Genomic DNA, 19,978 nt, shown 5'->3' on the forward strand with positions numbered 1-19,978 from the left:
CTACGCACAGGGAAAGCACGACAAGCCAGGTGCCCAAGAATGCCGAAAAAGGGCTCCTCACATCACTCCTCTGTATGACCCGGGTAGTTCTTTTAGTCAGACACAGAAATCGGAAGGGATTTCTTCTTCTTTTGCTGAGGTACCCTTTTAAGTAGATATTGCCAAAGAATGCAAAGAACACCCCAAGAAGTGAAAGTGGGTACTTACATCCTCACTAGATGCGTATCACTGAAATGTTTCTCACATTCTCTTCTCTACTCTAGAGGGTCCCCACTTAAGATGCATTCCAGTTAGGTTACCGTGAAGCATACACCACTGCCAGACCTTTCTCTAGGCTGAAGGCTGACAGCAGGGTACAAGGACAGTCCTTTCTGGACATCTCCCTCCTGGGTAGAAATACTAGAGACTTCCTGTAAGGACAGAAACACAAAGAGCTACAATAAGCTTTTTAAATCAAACACAGCAAATAAAAAGCAAGCAAAAAAAAAAAAAAAATTGACAGAAAAACCTCTGAGGCACTCATGAGGAATAAAAGGTCTCCTGTTAAGTCCACTACCCCTCACTAAACAGACAAGTGGCTTAAAGAGATGCCTGCAAAGAAACTGGGGATGGGAGATAACCATGATAACTCTAGTACAAGTGACCAACGTGGAAAAAGCAGCACTGACCCTTCTCCTGCTCCCCCTACGAGCTCCTCACCAGCCCCGTGAAGAGGCGAAACCACGGATGATTGAACCAGACCTCAGAAGAAGTTGCCCCCCCGAAATTCAAAATGATCAAGAAATCCATTTGAAATACGGATTCACATCCGCTATCATGGATGATGAACCTTGCCCTAAGCACACGTGGTGCCTTCAGAGGGGAGCTAAGGACTGCATGAAGTCACCGCCACGAGCAGATGTTCAAACCCAAAGCACCCAGAACATGCAGACAAACCTCCACCATCTTTTCAGCAATGTTTCAAGTCATGCGATACTCGGTCCAGGACTTCACAAAATGTCTCTAAACTTAACAATAGCAGCCTCTTTGCAGCTTTCTTACTCAAAAGCAAAAACCAAAGAGCCACGGACCCTTGGGGATACTCTTGTCCTTCTGTGTGGCTGGTGTCTTCCCATGGCTCTTCCTCACGGCAGGAGAAATGACCATGCATTTGGAAGTCCACATAAATTCAGAAGTACACGTAGCCCTCTGGCAGTCATTCCCTATGGGCCAGAAGTCCTCTCACCCCTCCCCAGAACTGCCTGTTAGTCGTCTGGCAGTCATTCTCCATGGACCGCAAGTCCTCCATACCTACCTACCTACCTGCCTACCTACCTACCTACCAACTCGCAAGAAATGAGTCAAACTGCACCAGAAGTGACACTGCCCGACCTGCAGTAGATATATTAGACCAGAAATGATGGTTTCAAGACAGAAAACACAGCACAATCCACCAGAACAACGAAAACACAACCAGAAGAAACATGGTACACAAACCAAAGGCCCCTATCCAAACCCTAAATGTCAAACAAGCTGAAAAAAGGACTCGCCGCAAAAAAAGACCATGCAGAATAACCCAACCCCAGGAACCCAGGGCCAACAAACCCAGATTCTGTCCATAACTATAACACGCTTTAATCCTAACTCACTTAAAATCTGGAACCGCATAATCCTGTCACCCCATAACCATGGCACATTGTAGCCAAAGCCACCAGGACATCCCCAGCGTCCATCTTCTCCCCCTGAAAAATGCTCCCGGGAAGAAAGGTTGAGGCACTCAGAAGCTTTGAACTGGCCAGCCATGGCCACAGCCACCAGGCAGATGACCCTGTCCTCCCTGTGAGACCCCTCAGGGCAGCTGTACCCAGCTCCAGGCGGCTGGATACGGCCTCTGCTCTATGGGGAGGCGCTTCCCAGGAGCAGGATCTCTCACGAGGGCACTGGGAAACCCTCCTCAGGCCTGGAAGCCTGCAAAACATCTCTGCGCTGCTCCATCTCTCACCAAAACCATGGGTGGAGAGAAGGCTGCTTTGCTGGCCTCCAAGAGAACCAGCTCACCCGGGCTGCTCTGCGGCCACCGGGCGACTTTGCTGTCAGGCGGGTCTCAGCGTTACTCTGCAGCTGGCTCTCACCTCCCTGCAGGACGCTCTCCAGCACACGGTACATCTCCACTTGGTCACCCTGGGGACAAAGATTCGAAGGGAGGGATGGGATAGGGGTTGCTTTGTCCCCATTCCCAGGGTGCCACAAGAGAGACCTGCCACGCTGAAATCAGCTGTGTGTCGTGGACACCACGTACGAGCTGCAGACGTGGGTCAGGACAGCTGTGGGGAGGGGGCAAGACATTCTGTGGTGCCCCCGGCAATAGCAGAAAGCAGAGCTGGAGACAATGGGGGGCAGCCCAGGGCAGCCGGCAGCCGGCGGTGGAGCCCGGCAGGGTGCAGCGCCCCCAGAAATGCCCAGCTCCTTGAGCTTTGGCACCGCACCGGGGCTGCAGCACGCGGCCGGCATCAGCTGGGGATTTGCTGGGGAAACGCAGGAAGGGCTGACCTTGACGCCCCACACACGTACTCGGCCCCAGGATTTGATCACCTGTCTCTCTGCCCACCGCCACCACAGGATCCAGAAAGCAGCACCGCTGGCCCTGCTGCCATCCTGGGCCATCTCTTGACGCTGACTCTTTAACCAGCAGGCCTAAGAAGAGGGAAAAGTGCCCAGAATTAAGCTGGTAGTGCTCGAGGTAGTGCAGGCAGGATGATTTTTGGAGCTGCCTGGTGCTGCCGTGCCAGTATTCTTCCTTCCTCCACTCCCTGCCCTCCTTGTCCCTCTGTCATTCTCCTCCCCTATGGCCATCTCCCATCCCTCTGTCTGTCTCCAGTTCCTCTCCTGCCACCCCACCGCCCTGCCCCACCCCTCTCCGCTGCTCTGTCCACCTCTTCTCCTCCTCTCGACTCCACCGGGGCTCAGGGGCCTGGGCCTGGGCCTGGGCCTGGGCTGGGGCAGCCCGGGGGCAGGCGGCCATGGGCCCTGCGGAGGGGCGGGGCTGGGCAAGGGGACGGTGTCCCTGAGAGGCAGCCAGCAGGAAGGGGTGCCCCGGGGCATGCTGGGAGCCGTAGTCCTGGAGCATGGGGTGGCCAGGCGGCCATGTTCCTTCCCAGCCCATGCTGGGAGCTGCCACTTCCCCACACTTGGCTTCCCCGCAGCCGTGTTCTCTCGGGAGGCACAGCCTCTGCTCCAGCTGTGGCCCGGCTGAGGTGAGGGCTGGGGGCGCCCAGGGCTGGTGGTGGGGAGCTTCAAACCGCCCGGTGCGATAGGGTCCCGGTCAGCTGGAGCCAGGCCCCGCAGGTCAGCCTCGGGAGTGACCGGAGAGCTGGGGAGGGGAAGGAGACGGAGACAGACCCCTCCGGCCACAGTCACCAGGCACCCTGACTCCCAGAACCCCCGGGAGTGGCCCCAGCATGTTTAGTGACTACAAGAATAGGAGCAGTGTGGTCCTCTGTTAACTCTTACAGGGCTTTCACTGCAACTGCCCTCTTGCGGGACTGGGAATAGTCAGCTGCCTTGGAAAATTACCAGCCAGATTATTCTTGCTCGAGCCTTCTCTCCCCTGCTAGAAAAGACTTCATTTTGAAATACGTCCTTGCATCAGCAAGATCCAGGAAGTCGGGATCGTTTCCTGATGAATCCAGGCTGCTGCCGTTCAGTGGCAGAGCTGAACACTTCTCCCCACAAGCGCTCGGCCAGTGGTTTTGCAGGGGTGTGTGTTTCGGCGTGTGTTTCTGAGCAGGCATGTGCATGAAACATCAGTGTTTCTCTGTGCTGTAGCTGGGACTGGTGACAGCCGGGTGGGTGGGAACATGTGCCATCAGGGAAGACACTTCCTGCAGCTGCCCTGCCATGTACTGCAGGAGAAAAGAGCTCTTCTGGTCGTGTCCTGCCATCGAGAGCTGCTGAGTGCCTGGGAAGGTGTTGGGTTCCTCCTGCCTGCGGTCGGCACTGGTCCGTACTGGGTAGCCTCCCACAGCAGCCAGTGCTGTACGCCCCTACCAGTTGTCAGGCAAACATCTGCAGCTGGAATGTGTGGCACGTTCCTCTGATTCGTCCATTCTCCACCTCGCGCAGCAGCGCATTTAAGACACTGAACTGTGCTCTTTTTTTGCTGTTAACGTTCAAAAATCTTGCTTTGGGCTGGTCAGCAAGGGTTTTGGAAAACATCGCTGTTGCATTTTGAGAATAAAATAGGTTCCCATCCTCTGCATAACAGCCCAGAATTTTCCTTAGTGCGTGATTTCTTTCAAGAGTCGAGTCCAGATAGGTGGCATTTCATAAGCCATATGCCACCTGGGGTCCAGGCTTATCTGCTGTTAGAGATTTTCATTTTCTAGTGAAAAAGGGAAATGCTGATTGTGTGCATGCTTTTTCTCTTTCCTAGATTGTTGCACTATGTTTAGTAATGTGCTGTTTACAAAAATAATTTATGGGTGTCTATGAAGTTGGAGTTGTTAAGGTTCTTGTGGATGAATGTACCAGTGGAGCTAACTTTGTATTTAAATCAAGGGAAGCGTAATGTAATTTCACTTAAAATGTGCTCTTTTGCCCCTTATACCTTGGAGGGGCAGATTCTGACCTTTTAAACATTAAAAAAAAAAAAATCAAATCGGGGAAGAAGTGGAGGTGGAACGTCTGAACTGGTGAAAGGCAAATAATCTCTCACTGATGTCCACAAATAGCAGAACTGATGCAGTCATGACCTTGAAATACAGAGACATTAATGTTAAATACCGGCAGCTTAAGAACCTAACAGTCAAGGTAGAAAATAATTTTTCCCCCACCACCCTTTTTCTTTTTTTTTTTTTTCTTTTTTGCATTTTAAAGTTTCTACTTGTATAAATACTGATGTATTTGAAAGGTTGCCATATCCTATGTAGCTGATGAAGTGTGGCAGATAGGACTTTTCTGCATAGAGAGAGATGGTAAGCTGGAGAGTGGAAAATGGTTTTATGGAACAAGTGTAAAAGTATAAAATAGGATAAAAAGGCTTGTAAAGCTTTCTGACATTTTAGTGGTATAAAAATCCCTGAATTTACTAAAATCAGAAGAGTGGCTTGATTACAGATTTGAAATGGTAATACTATACTTGCTATCGAGTCCGCACGTTGATTCACAGACGCACACGCACGGACACAAAGGTACAGCTGTATGTACAAAGGTACCTGTTAAAAATTCCCCTCAAGTTCCGTGAAATACTCACTTCATACGTCTCAGCATTTCTCAGCTGGCGAGGGTTGAGCCTCGAGGAGGAGAGGGTTTCAGGCCAGGTCCCATCGCCAGCTTTCAGCGGCGGTGCTCCGAACTTTGCAGGCTGGTGAGTGTGTGATTCCAACACTGTTTCCGATGCCTTGAGTACCTTAGATGGGCTGTAGGAAATCACCATAGAAGTTGGCAGTCACCATCACTCGTGGTAATACTAGTGTCTCCCACTGTATGTTGAGGATGCGTTTTTCTGTGCAGCTCAGTGAGAAACCTGCAGAAATGCTGCTGCCAGCTTGTACTGTGTGATGGAGCATGGGAGAGAGAGGTGCAGGCTGACCAGGCGCAGCGCAGCTCCTGCTATGTCTTTTAGGCCAGTTTCAACAACTGTAGAGCTGCCTAGACTCGGGAGCAAGCTTTTGTGCATACGGTCTGCCTTTCTGCAGTCCCTTAATTGCCCCAGTAATGTTGCTTTCAATTGCGAGGGCAGACCGGGATGCTCTTCCCTGAGGAGTAACATGCTCCGGTGCCTCCCGTAAACATGTCCCGAGTCTCCTGTGTTGAGATGCACCTGAGAATTGCAGTGTTTCCTCAAGACATATTTGGAAGGAGTCCGGCCCTGTCTGTCTCAAGACCCGGTCCAATTTCTAATTGAAATTGTGTCAGTTGCTCCTGCTTGTGTCTGAAGTCAGTTAGTGAGTTTGGTCAGATTTGCATACTCAAACCTGCCCATGAGATCCTGAATTCCTAAGCTGCTGCTTTGAGGGCCATTAGTTAATGCAAATGGCCTGAAAGCTGTAGTCAGTAAGAATAAGACAATGTTGAGTTGTGCAAATTGCCTTCTAAAGGTGAGCAAATGGATGCCATTTTCTCCTGAAAGTGCTGAAGAAGGGCAGTTTTCACTTGGGGCTGCTCTGCTCCGCTCCCCTCCGCTCCGAAAAGTGACTGGATGGGAAGAGCTGCCCAAGTGCTGCAGCCCTGCTGCCTCTGTGTCTGTGTATATGTGTGTGTGTCTGTGTCTGTGTGTGTGTGTGTTTGTGTCTGTGTCTGTGTGTGTCTCTGTGTCTGTGTGTGTGTGTTCAGAACTGCCTTTCTCCACCTCGCTGCTTCTCAGTCTGTTGAGCTGCAACTCATCTGTGAATGAACGCGTGCTCTTTCATTCGAGCCCATGTTGCCACATGGCTGAACGGGGTTTCATCTTGTGTCTCTGTGCAGAGTAAAGCTGGGCAAGTGTTAAACCAGGGAGAACTGGAAGGACATGAAAATTCATGAGCAAGCGATGGAAGATGGAAGATGGAAGAAGCCTGGGATCTCTCCAGCCCATGCCAAGGGAATCACAGCACCTTCCGCTTCTCGAGGTATCTTTTCCTTCTTGGGATCTATATCCTGTAACAACAAGGCTGCCGCCTCCACATATTTAGCTTCTGGAATTAAAATCTCTATTTCACCTCCCTTAAATTTAATTTCTGCTTCTAGTTTTTCAAGTAAAACCCTCCCCAGTAACAGTTTTGGAGAATCTGGCAAGTATAAAAATGGGTGGGTGACCCATTGTTTTCCTAATTTCGTTTGTAGGGTTTTAAAGAGTGGCCGAGTTTCAGGAATCCCAGTTGCGCCAATAACATTTCTGGTTTTAATACTTAATTCTCTCTCTAGTGTAATTAAAACAAAGTAGCCCCCGTGTCCACCAAAAATTGAGTTTTCTCGTTCGCTAGCTTTGCTTTAACCCGAGGTTCCTCTGGGAGAGATTCCTGCGGTTCCCTTCAGTCTTCACTGATTGAGAATAGAGGGTTCGGAGGGGAATTTTGTTTCCGGAAAGGGCGCTCCCGTTTCCAATGCCCCTGCTTTTTTTCAGTTGGCACACTGATTCCTTCCCAAACGGGGTCTAGCCTGCAAAACGTCCCCGGGAGATTCTCCTTGTCCTTGTCCCCTTCTTTGGTATAATCCTTTTTCTTTACCCCGAGCATTTTCTTCTAACACTGCTATTAATCTGCTGTTTGTTCTTTCCTTCTCACTATCCCTGTTTCTGTATGCAACCCAAGCCACGTCTAATAATTTTCCCAAATGACAGGCATCATTTCCTTGTCATTTTTGTAATTTTCTTCTTACGTCATCCGCGGACTGCCCTATAAACAGGGGAGCTAACTGATTTCTACCTTCCTCTGACTCGGGATCAATAGTAGTATATTTACGGGCGGCTTCCTTTAGTTTATGCATCAAATCAGTGGGGGATTCTTTCCGATCCTGTTTAATTTCGTATCATTTAGACCAACTGATAGCTTTTGGTGATGCATTTTGAATACTAAACAAGATCCATTTCCGAGACTTTGTCAGAAGCTGTCTATGCCCATCCATGTTTGGATCCCAGTTCGGGTCTGTGGAGGGGAGGTGATTTTCCACCATTCCCTGCAGATTCCCGGAAGCAACTTGTGCTTCTACCTGGGCCCTATCCGCTTTGCGAATCATTTCCCTTTCAGTACTATCAAACAATACTTGCGTAATGGCCTCAATATCTTTCCAATCAGGATCCTGTGTCTTAATCGTAATTTCAAAGGCGTTAGCCGCCTTGTCCGGATCGTCTCTGTAATTCCCAGCTGCCAGCTTCCAATTATTAAGGTCAGTGATCAAAAAGGGAACTCTTTTAAAAGACTTACCTCTTTTTAAAGACTTGGGTTTTTTTTCTTGAGTCAAGGTGCTTAATAAATCACTCAGGACAATTACCCGTGGAGTGAATTAACTTTGGTTCTTCATGAACTTCTTTTATGAACACAAAACTGGGTTTGAATCATTGGCAGTAAAGGAGAAGAAGATATTGCAGAACTGCCAGGGGGATCTCTGACTTTAGAATCCCACCGGTAACCCTGGAAGTGAGAGCTGAATTTGCCTGCCTCTTTCCCATATGTCAATCAGACTAATATTTAAAAAGCCTATGAATTCATCGCTGTACTTGTGCACAGTTTCACAGCAATGTGTAGACATTTGAAAGTAGTGCAGCCTCACCTCTTCCCTCATTTATCCCATTCATTTGCCTTGTGGAGTCCTTTGCAAAGAGGAAAGCATGGTCTGAAAATGAATGGGCTACCAGTTTTTTTTCAAGTGTAACTCAAAACATAGTTCTTAGCTGTTTTTCATCATGTCTCTTATGAATCAAAAACCCCCCCCACAAACTTCCTTTGTGTCGGAATAGTGGCATCAGCAATCTCATCACACCAACATTCTCAGGTGGTCGTATTAAAAGCAAAATCTTCAGTCCTTTGCAGCTATCTTCCAGGCACGTAGGGGCTCTTAAAGAGAGGTAGTTGCCTTTTAGTGTCCGATGGCCTCCTGGTCAGCCAACTCCTTACCCACATCAGCTTCATCAGCAACAGCCTTCCTCTTCACTAAATGCCTGCAGAATTCATTTAAAAAGTCATCAGCGACCTTTACTCACAGTCCTGAAGAGTAAAGCTGATCCCCACAGGCAGCAGTGCCACGAACTGCATCGCACTGACCCACCAGCACTTCATTTGTTGCAGCTTTTTCAACGTCTGGGCTGATTTGGCTCTTTCTCCAACGAAACTGCCAAAATGGAGGCTCAGTTAATGCCAGCTGTGGTTATTTTCTTCCCTAGGAGGCAGACACGCATTTTGAAAGTGGCTGGACAGACACCACCAGCCTCATGCTCAGAGCCCACCCACAGAGCCCGTCCTGCTGGAGGGCTGGATCTGCTGGTCGTGACTGCGTGGAGCTTGACTCCAGCAAGCTACCGATGGCTGAAAGCTTCCTTAACATATCTCTCAGGCTCCACCCTTCATGCTTTGATGCCATCAGATGTATGAAACAGCAAAGTTCATGGTCAGGTCTTTTAAATTTAGATTGCAGAAAACCATCATTCAAGATATGTAGGCTTCCTGCCTACTTCAGCTTGGGAAGGGAAAAAAATAAAGACACGTTCTCTGCTCTAGCCCAGGCAGACACTGTTCTTGTAGGCTCCCAAGACGATTGTGGTCTCTCACTTGCTCATGGTCCCGCGGCTGCCGGCACATGACAGGACACCAGGAGGAAAGGTTGTGGCCACGTGGCAGGAAACAGTGACCCACATGCTTCATCAAAACCTGTGAGTGGCTGCTTGCAGTGGCACTGCATTCAGGAGCTGGCAGGTTGGGTCACTCCGGCCTCCATTCTGCAGGGCCTTTCCCCTCGGTAGCAAAACCTGCGAGCGGCTGGAGAAGCTGGGAGGGAGCAGCCGGGGCTGTGATGGAAGGTGGCTGTGGGGTCAGCAGGGATAGGGCTTTGGAGACAAAAGGACTGGCTACGACATTGCTAGACGGAGCCCACGGGATGGGGTGCAACCTGCAGCGGGTCCATGGGGACAGCATCGCTTGGGATGGGGACAGGGGTGCACGGGGCAGTGGGGCCACCAGGGATGGGAGCATGGGGAGTGCGGGAGACCGGGGCCGTGGGGCTACGGGGAGGGAGAAGGGCTCTGGCTGGGCAGCTGTGGTGTGAGAGGAGGGGTGTGGGGGCCATAGGGGCTGTGGGACACTAGAGTAGGCGGGCAGCTGTGGGGTCATGGGGATCTGCAGGGAGGAAGGGAGGGGGTTTGGGATGGGTCTAGGGGGCTGTGGGTGCTAAGATTTGCCGGCCTGCGTGTAAATGTATCTCCGGCTGCTGGAGCTGGAGTAGTTTCAGACACGCTTACAGGGGTTGGCCCGCACGTAGCTAAATGTTTGCCGAAAAGGTGGAGTAAAAAAACTACCATGGCCTGAGAAGACGGTGGTTCCAGCTGATTACACAGCATCATAAATACTGCGGGGACAGAGGGCGGGAGGGCAGGTGAGGCTGGCACGCAAGGCCCTGGCTTGCATCAGGCAGGCTGGCAGTGCCCAGTGCCTAGCAGATGAGACTGGGCCTGGCCTCCAGGGGCTGCAGGGACTGGCACGCAGGGCAAGCCCCTGTCCCTGCACCCCAACAAAGACACCCGAGCACATGGAGGTGGAGATAGAAAAGGCTTTATTGGGGGGGGCTGTCAAAAGGGCAGCAGCCCCTCACTGACCGTGGGGAGGATCTTTGCCAGTACATATGCCAGGTGGGTGTAGGTCTCCTCACACAGCACACGCAACAACAGGTGGTAGAAGAGCTCAGGGTCATACGAGGAGATGCAGAACTGGCCCTTGACAGTTCTTCTGTCAAGCTGAAAGCCTGGAGAGGCATCAGCTCAGGTTTGGCCCTTTTGTCCTGGGCTTTCGCTGTACTGGTCAAGTCTGCAGGCAGCAGACGTCTGCCATGCTCCTGCAGAGGCTCACTGCTGAGGAGGGCTGCAGACTCCTCCAGGGCATCCGTGCCTGATAAGATCATGGAGCACATCCTCCTGGAAGACTTATGAAGACATATTGAAGACAGGGAGGTGCTTACAGACAGCCAACATGGCTGAAAGCACTGAAAGTGTTCTGGGCATCTCCATCCCTTGGCAGCCCTTTCACAGCCCAACAACGCTGGGGCTCTGCTCTTACCTAGCCACTTCACGTTCCCAACATTCTCTCACTATAGCGAAGGCAGATTCCAAAACAGGAAATGACGAGCGACTCCTCCCACATGAAGGTGTCAGGAATAAAAGCTGTTGCTGATGCTTACCTTTCTTTGGCAGCCCTTTCAGAGCCCTAGCAACCCTGGGCCTCTGCAATTGCCTAGCCACTTCATGTTGGCAACGCTCTCTTGTCTCTTTCACTCTGGCAAGAACTGATCACCAAAATTAAGAATGTCCAGTGACTGCTCCCACACGGAAGGTGCCAGCACTGAAAGCTGTTCCCGGCTCTCACGTTCCCTTGGCAGCCCTTTACGAGCCCTTCTAAATACTGGGCTCTATGCTTGAATAACCACCTAACGGTGCCCTCACTCTCTCTATCACTCTCACCAGACACCAGCTCCAGAACTGAAAACATCCAGCGACTTTGCCAAAATGGAAGGAGGCAGCACTGTAAGCTGTTGCTAACGTTCACGTTCCCTTGGCAGCACTTTAACAGCCCAAGAAAGACTGGGGCTCTGCCATTGCCTAGAGACCTAATGAACCCTCACTCTTTCTCTCACTTTTGCCAGAGCACAGCTCTAGAATTGAAAACGTCCAGCCACTGCTCCCACGCGGAAGGAGGCAGCACTGAAAGCTGTTGCTGGCCCTCACCTTCCCTTTCAAAGCCACAGCAACACTGGGGGTTTTCACTTTCCTAGCCACTTAACGGTCCCAACATAATATCCCACTCTAGCCAGAGCTGAGATCCAAAATGTAGAATGTCCAGAGACTGTTCCCGCATGGAAGGGGCCAGCACTGAAAGCTGTTGCTGGCCCTCACCTTCCCTTGGCAGCCCTTTCAAAGCCCCATCAAAACTGGGTCTTTTCACGTGCCTAGCCACATAGTTGTCCCAAAACAATCTCGCACTCTTGCAAGTGCACAGATCCGAAATGGAAAATGTCCCGTGACTTCTCCCACACGGAATGTTGCAGGACAGAAAGCTGTTGCTGGCCCTCACCTTCCCTGGGTAGGCCTTTCACAGCCAACCAACACTGCGGTTCAGCGCTTGCTTTGCCTCCTAACAGTCACAAGGTGCTCTCTCTCTCTCTCTCTCAATCTTATAAGAGCCCAGCCCTGAAACTGAAAATGTCCAGCAACTGCTCCCACGTAGAAGGTGCCAGCACTGAAAGCTGTTGCTGGCCCTCACCTTCCTCTGGTAACCTCTTAAATGAACCACCAACTCTTGGGCTCCGTGCTTGCCTGGACTCTTAAAGGTCCCAATATCCTCTCGCTCTCCTGCTCACTCTCTCCAGAGCCCATCACTGAAATTGCAAAAGTCCAGCCATTGCTCCTACTCTAAAGGTGCCAGCACTGAAAGCTGTTGCTGGCCCTCAGCTTTGTTGCGTTTAAGGGAATGTACTTTCAAAATTTGTCTGTCAGAGTCCCAGGACTTTCACTGAGCAGATCCACAAAAATTGAAATCAGTTATTTTATTGAGAGCGACAGAAACAGATTCGAAATTGCCGTTGATAAATTCACTAACTACAATAGTGCTCCTAGTTAAGGTTAATATTGCTAGAAAACTTGATAGTGATACAACAACCCGGGGATAACTTTCACCCAGAGGGTGAGAGGCGTAGCGTGTACCCAGAGAGGCGTCCCTGCCTGGGGTGGAGGAAGAGAATGCAGTCCGTCGACTGGTCCGTCAGGTATCGAGGTTCTTCTCTCCCACTTTAACAATCATTTTCTCTGTCTTTTGTCCCCAAAACTACAAGGTTCCCACCCCACCCCCCCCGCATATGTGACGTGTAGCATGATGTGGGTGGAGAGACGAGTGCTATAGTCATACATACGTTTAGCATGACCTCTATAATCTTCACTAGCATATGCAGGGGGGTGAGTTGTAATGTGCATTTCACCGGTAATGAGGCAAAAGTCAGTTATCGGACACGAAGCCTTTTGAAGAAACAAAGAACCATTCATGTTTTTGTTATCTTGCTATCTTTGCTGACCACAAGCAGGGCTGTCCTGGCTCCACAGGGCCCCCTCCTTATCTGCACCCTGTGTTAGCCAGGGTGCAACAACACACAAGGCTAAACAACAATTACTATGATCCATGCAGTTTTCTACAGCCCAGCTGCAGGTCACTTGAGCGTGTTTACAATCCTCCTCGCCAATCTTCCATTATTTTCCCATGCTGCCCATGCTAACTTTTAGCAAATTAAGCTCAGGAAACCAGCTGGCATGGAGCTCTAGATGTTTTCTCTCAAAGCCATTTTTGTGACTGTGGTGTAAGCATGCCAATAGGCCCACATCTTCATATCATATTCTGCTGCTTGCAAAAATAGCCCTGTAGTTCTGTGTGTGCTACTGTCATGCAGAAAGCTAACCACGTAAATACCTGTTTGCAGGACTGCAGAGTAGCTGCAGAACCTCATTTCATTTCTAGCCGGCGTTCTCCTAAAAATGAGCTGAGCGTTACCTGGGACAGCTCTTGAACACAGGACTGGGAGGAAACAGAAGGGATATGAAATGAATTAAAGGTATTATTAAAGACAAATGCAGGGAGTTAAACTAGTTTAGCCCTGTCCCTTTGCACAGCAGAACCAAGGCCTGGTTTGGAGCATCCGTATGGCTATACCTTGTGAGTGGAAGCAATGGGGTGCTGTTCCTCTTGAAGGAGGTGCAGGAGGACCCCTATCAGCACCCAGCTGAGCTATATGGTTGTTGAAGCATGGACTCCGTTCTCCTCTGGAGTTCAGTGCAACGGGTCGCGTGGGTGAAGCCTTTGTATGATTTCCTCCAAGTTAGGTTTTACGTCAGCTTCAATAATAACCCATAAAGAAGTCAATGAAAGGATTTCTCCTGCCAACGTCCGCTAAGACTGCTGGAGAAGAAAAAAGAAGCTCTTCCCTTCAACACCCACCCTCCACTCCCAACTCCCCCCTCCCCCCCCCCAAAAAAAAAAGAAAATTCTCATTCACTCTTCACCCTTAATCCTTCCTTCTTCAAAGCTGTACGGCAGCCATGTTACAATGAAGTGATAAAGAGCTTACTTTGGAGCTAGAGGAGGAAAAAACCATAGAGGACTCTCAAGTCTCATTCCAAGGATTAAGAAACCTTAAAACATGGAGAGGGAACATCCTTGCTGCGCCCTGAGTTTGTCAGCCACCTTCTGCTCTTTCTTAGTCAAACACGCCAATATGCTATACTCCTGCAACTAAACTGTTGCATATTTTCGGAGGCTTATGTCTTGAATAACTATTGTTTCTTTTGATTTTTACCTTCCCAGCTTTTTTCTGATCTTTACCTTCTGGAGCTCTTTGATGCATTCAATACAAGAGAGAAAGCAAATGTAAAAGGGGGCTGTCTACTGTATTGACCAATCAAGTTCATTTCCAGTGACCTGACATGCCTTGTAATAGACAACACATCTAACTCAAAACATAACAAATCAGGTTTCTTTCTATTGTATGTTGTTTTATTGTTTGAAATCATGTCTGAGTATTTTTATTACATGTAAAAACCAAAGTGACTTGTATTACTAAGATTAAAGCCATTCTAAACTCAGTCAAACTAGAATTAAACGGCACTGTCAAAGTACTATCTAATACAGCAAATCCCCAGATGAGAATTAACAAATAGTGTTGGACTACAACTAAACCATTCCATTAATCCATAATCAACGCTTATGGATTCCCAAATAAGAAATCTGGAGAGAAAGCTGCCCTTTTAATTATACATGGTCTCAGTCAGCGCAGTAAGCTTATCTGAACATCTCGCTGTTAGCCCAGCTGAGCTACTTGAAAGTCACAGTTGCAGTCCTTGGTGCTTCTACTTAATTGGACTGTTACGGGGCAGATGTTTTTGTGTGATTTCTCTTGCTCTCTTTACAAAAAATAAGTTTTACAGCAGAGCGCTGCTCTGGAAAGGCTGGCAGCTCTAGCTAAACACTGAGAAAAACTAATTGATGCTGTGTGCTTTTTTCCAACATGAAGAGCATGCACAAGTTCAAAAATGTTTTGCAAGAGATAATATGAAGATGAATTAAGAACAGAAACGCATTAAGGTTGGCTGCTCCTCCTTCACTTTTTTCACAGCAGGTTCCATTGGAGGGGATTTGTCACCATCGGTGTTCACCTTCTCCTGGGAGGCTTTTGCTGGTTTTCTTATATTGTCTGTCTTAGGAGGAACAGCCACCTCTACTTTCCGCTTTGTCTTGTCAGTTTTTGCTTCTGGCCTATCCTTCTCTTTTTTCTCCTTTTCAGGTGCTGCTTTGAAAGCCATAGAACCTGCTTCCATAGGCTCACCTCGCACAGGGGTGGCATCATCTCTGCTTGGGAGCATGAACAGAGAGTCCATTTTCACGTCTTCTGCTGTAAGTGGCTCTCTTGGTTTTCTCATTCCTTCTAACCACTCAGCATTGGGAAATCCTCCATTCTCATCCCCTTTTCTTCTCTTCCGGTGCTTTTTGTCTTTATTTCCTTTGTCACCTCCCAGTCGATGTTCCACCTCCTTCTCTTTTGATTTTGTAGGATCTTTGATGCCATGCCTCTCTCTTCCAGAAGTTTTTCCAGGGTAATTTACAGCTGTATTACACTTTTGGTGGCTCTGCCCACCAGGATAATCCTGCCTCCGTCCCCGAGCATATGGTGAATTCTCTCGTCTGGTCCCAGGTGGACCAAACCTGTCTGGAGAAAAGTAGCCTCTTCTTGCATACGGCGGCGATCGTGAGTAGGAGCGAGAAGGGGACCGACTAAATGACCGAGAGTAGGAGCGAGAGCGGGAAGAACCGGATCTTGACTTGGAGTAGGTATACAAACTTGTAGAGGAAGATGAAGCACTACAGGGAGACTTGGGCCTTAAAAACACCACAACACACACAGACAAAAAAGATAAGTTAATTCAAAACAGTCACTCTCCCCATTTTTTTTCCTCCCAAATTTGGTTTGTTTTCTTTTTTCCTCTCCACATGCTTACGTCAAAGGTTCTTTCAGCTGCTGGCATAACGCTACTGCAAATTGCAGAACTTGCAAAAGTTTCTGCTTACAAGACAGAGCAGCTGCTGCTTTGTTAGTGTAAAATCATACAGGAAGGGTAAGTCTATTTCCACTCACTTCTATCACATGATCGATCTCCCACAGCTATTGATTGATTTACGGTGGTGTAGCCGGGCCTCTACTGGCACGTGAACGTGCACATTTTTCACTACTCCGCAACTACATGCAGTGCAAATCATTTTTGTTGCAGTAAGATGCAAAAAGAGCAAGTCTTAATGGCTACAGTGCACTATCACTATCACTTCCATCTCCCATGTGCCGAGTGCCCACTGCTCCTCTGCGGTGATATACTCCTTGATATGCTTAATACTTCCCACTTCTGATCTTCAAAGTACTGCACAGATATGAACTAATCTTCTCTCAAACTTCTTTTAACTTTTGTTTTATCTTTCAGATTTTATAAACACAATACACCCTGACAAGCTATCTATAACAAATATATACCAAAAGGAAGGACTAACTTGACACTGCAATAATAGATACCACAGACTCCTCTCTCTCCAACTGAGAGAAAGCAGCTTGGCTATTTGAGATGACTAAATAGAAGAAATTCAAAATTGCCATAAAATGACAGCGTTGACTCTTCCAGTACTTTGCTCAATCAGTATCAACTAAGTTGTTAAAAAAAAGAATGTTGGAGGGTGACTTCTATTGGGAAATCAAGTTCTTCATCCCTGTTCAGCTAGTAATCAAAAGGCTGGCTTTCCACCTGACCCTTTAGTTGTATTTGATTTTCATATGTAATTATGGTTTCCTCAAAAAGCGTTGATTTTTCAGAGTCCTCTTTTTGGTCACGTACTGGAGTTCTATTTTCAATAATCTTACCGCAAGCACAGATCCCCTTTGTTAAAGCCAATTCAAATTAAGCCATTTAAAAATGAATTACCACTTGTACTCTCCACAACGACCTGTGCATACGTTTTGCATTATAAACCAGCTGTTGTGTAAGCTATGTTTTACGGCCTCATTTAACAGGTTACAAGTCGTAATATATTGAATTTCTGTGGAATACTTACAGTTCCCAGCCCGGTCTGCCACCTGCTGAGCGAATTGTACTGGCACTCATTGGGCGACCTTTTGGAGTGGGGAGAGGGAAAAGAAAAAAAATCCCACTCAGTTTCTCTGAAGATCATCTTTTTAAAGAAATTCTACAGTTATAGTTACTTACCGGTGGTGGGTATTGATTGTCCTTGGGGGCCCAGAAGGCTTGGTAATGCTGGTTGTCTTGGTACAGGAACCTGATAGCCCTTGTGAATCAATGCAAACAGTCGGAAAATAAGCTCTACTAAAATACAAGAATCACTGCATATCTTGAAATAAAACTCACGTTCTCTTCCAACAAACTGCTGGCTGACAGAGAGGAAGATTTAGAAAGTTCAGCGGCACTCACCAGAGCAGAAGGAGGTGTAACAGTCAGGAGCGGTGGTGGAGGTGGTGGCGGCTGCTGTGGCTCCTGAATCTGCTGACGGAGCCTCTTTGTGTAGCCAGTTCCATTTTTGAAGTTGTTCACAGCCTAGAGGCAGAAAAACATTGACAAAAAGCTAATAGGAAACTTCAGTAGAGGGACGAACAAAGGCCTGCACAGAGTAAAATTGCTTGTGTCTTCCTGTAAATGCTATCAAGCCTAAAAGAAATGGACGTACAGATATATGAACACATCACATTAAACCCTGATACTAATGATTGGTAACTCGGAGTATCTGTATTTAAAGTACTTCAGTGTTAGCTCCAAACTTGAAAGTGAGGCAATCATGTTAAACAAAAGTGGGACCTGAACTTGCCAGATTGTCTCTTCCCTTTCAGCTTTTAAGCTCTTTTTCTTCCCTTTCAGCTTTTTACAAGTAGCCTTTTCTTACAAACAGTTTCTGTGAAAGGCATCGTGTTACCTTGCGTAGGAACAGGTTGGCAATTAAAGTGTCAGGAGAAACATCGGTTTGATGACACGCTGGGCAGGTATGCTCCTCAGAGTCCAGTAATGCTGTTCTAATACCTGTGAATCATTAGAATCATCAGAATAGTTTTAGCCAAACTAAGGCAATTTGGGGGGTTCTAGCCAAGTATAAAAACACGTATATGATTAATGGGTGAATATGGTCTTGAATTGAGAGCATGAAGCTCTCCATGTTCAGTAATGTAAATAACTTCTAGTATGCAGCAAATCACTCCAGAGTTTTGAAATTTCACTGTTGTATCATTTGAAGTCGTAGAGTAGGCTGTGTCTTGATGTTTCGACTAGTCTTTGTTCCGCTACCTAGTACAATGAGAAGTCACCAACCTCAAGGTTCCTGAATAAAACACATCTCAAAAAAGCATTAGTAGGTTTGAGTTCTGAAGGTCTTAAGCAACTGTCCCGTGGAGAAGAATGTGGATTAAATGCCTAACTAAATGCCCTTTGTGGCAGACCACAGTGAGTCACCAGAGTTGGCTATCTAATTTTGTATGAGAGAAAGGGCTGTCGACAAACTAAATGCATTCGATATCTTATACTGTAACCACCTGCACAATTACGCACTCTTCTCATACTCGTCCTTCCGCATGTAAAGAGGATTTAACTGGATATGTAAAAAGGGAAAAAAGGTTTCTGCCTTTTTTTTTCCCTTTATGCAAGAGGAGTCCTTTCCTATTCAGGGGATACTCAAGTATTAAGTAGAACTGGCAACAAAGTAATGGCGTTATCTCCTACTTCTGCTTTCAGAAGATCAGACGTGATGTTTTGAAATAACAAACATGGGAGTAACACTTACATTCGTCACAAAAACTGTTTCCACAGCAGGGAATAACAGCTGCATCAGTCATTAGCTCTTTACAAACGGGACATGACAACTCATCTGGAATGGGATCATCGGAGGAGGAGGAGGAGGGCTCCTCTGGTGAAAAGGGAGGCTTTTCCTTCTTTCCTCTAGCATAAGCTTCCCTAGAGGGCAGGTGGAGAAGGAAAAAGAAACCAGTCAGAGATGGGTAAAGGAAAACTCTTCCAAGCTTTTATCAAAGGGCAGATAATAGATGGAACTCTGCTCACTCCACATTTGGCTTCTAAAAAGTCGGCATTTAGTTTAAACTACTTTCCTATAGCCACAATACTGGAAGAGGGAGGGGGGAACACTTTTCCTTCTGCAGAACTCTCCCATTCATTGGGATCAACTAAGAGATGAGCTCAGACTAGAAAAATCATTTTTTGACAGCTAGAAATCAGGTGAAGTGAACCCCACCACTCCTTTGCCAGAGGCTAAATGTAAATGGCAGGCTCAGGATGAAGTTAGTCTCCGAATAATTACGTTTTATAAATGGAAGAAGTCTACGGTGCAGCTTCTACAAAAGGAGATCCACGACAGAAAAGCAGAAGTGTGACCAAGTGCATTTTCAAACAGCCACTCTTGTCAGCACACAGTAGTATTTTCTTAGTTTAGAGCAACAGGAAAACCTCAGTCTGTTTCACACATGGCATTTGACAAGAGTCAGAGGGGGAGGAAATCTCAGTCCAGCAGCTCTGTGTTAAATTTTGCAAGAAGCCTTTGAAACATAAAAGAGAAGCAAAACGAGCTTTCCAAGAGAACGACTCCACTGTGAACACGACTGAAACGTTTTGCAGAAATACAGATTCTTAGCACACCACAAGTTGAACCAACTTCCAGGGGCACGAACAGTAGGACCACCCTATGTGAGTACTAGAAAGTATCACCGATTTTAAGGTTAAGACACAATGACAATGCTTCCTCCCCCGTAACTACAGAGGCTGGCCAACTTGGTTGCATTGCCACTCAGGCATTTACGCATGGTTTTGCTCGTTCACTTTTTGGTCAGTCCAACTATGCCATACTTACGCATTAATAGTTGGTATTGCGTATTTTCCAGTGCTTGTCAGCATAGCACCCTTTGTGTTGGGATCTTGCACCTCCATCATGAAACTCCTTGGAATTCCTGTGCTCTTTTTAAGTCTGGGAGCAGACTCAAAATTTTTGTTCTGTTAAGAAAAGCCATGCAGACATATCTTATCTGATGACCCGCACTTAAAATGACATTTCAGTGATTATTTTACGCAGCAAAGCCTTTCATCCTCTCCTTTTGCCTAGCGTAAGGGTTGCTCAGCTGAAATACTGATTTTCCTAAATGAGTATCGTCAGCATGTTCCAAAGGCTGGAGCAGTGTTTTGAACTCAGTCGACATTCTTTGGCTTAACTTCAGGTTCCTCCAGGGTGAAATATCCCTC

General features: G+C 47.6%; 1 protein-coding gene across 1 annotated transcript; it reads right to left on the bottom strand.

Moving 5' to 3' along the window:
• Positions 1 to 290: 290 nt before the first annotated feature.
• Positions 291 to 19,672, bottom strand: LOC132320021 (E3 ubiquitin-protein ligase RBBP6-like). The gene is made up of 11 exons (XM_059832119.1): positions 19,593 to 19,672; positions 18,516 to 18,685; positions 17,658 to 17,761; positions 17,162 to 17,284; positions 16,940 to 17,018; positions 16,788 to 16,845; positions 14,801 to 15,572; positions 10,262 to 10,399; positions 2,551 to 2,673; positions 2,038 to 2,160; positions 291 to 410 (listed from the first exon to the last, which is right to left on the bottom strand). The coding sequence occupies exons 1-11, from the start codon at positions 19,670 to 19,672 to the stop codon at positions 291 to 293; spliced, it is 1,890 nt and encodes a 629-aa protein (XP_059688102.1).
• Positions 19,673 to 19,978: the final 306 nt, after the last annotated feature.

This window comes from Gavia stellata, chromosome 33 (assembly GCF_030936135.1).
Source record: "Gavia stellata isolate bGavSte3 chromosome 33, bGavSte3.hap2, whole genome shotgun sequence".
Taxonomy (NCBI): domain Eukaryota; kingdom Metazoa; phylum Chordata; class Aves; order Gaviiformes; family Gaviidae; genus Gavia; species Gavia stellata.

Coding starts and splice junctions, on each gene's coding strand:
- LOC132320021 (XM_059832119.1), bottom strand. CDS start 19,672: ATGATGGAGGTGCAAGATCCCAACACAAAGGGTGCTATGCTGACAAGC. Junction 15,573..16,787: donor GGCAGACCGGGCTGGGAACT/GTAAGTATTCCA, acceptor GGTGTTTTTAAG/GCCCAAGTCTCCCTGTAGTG. Junction 2,161..2,550: donor TGATCAAATCCTGGGGCCGA/GTACGTGTGTGG, acceptor CTTTGTCCCCAG/GGTGACCAAGTGGAGATGTA.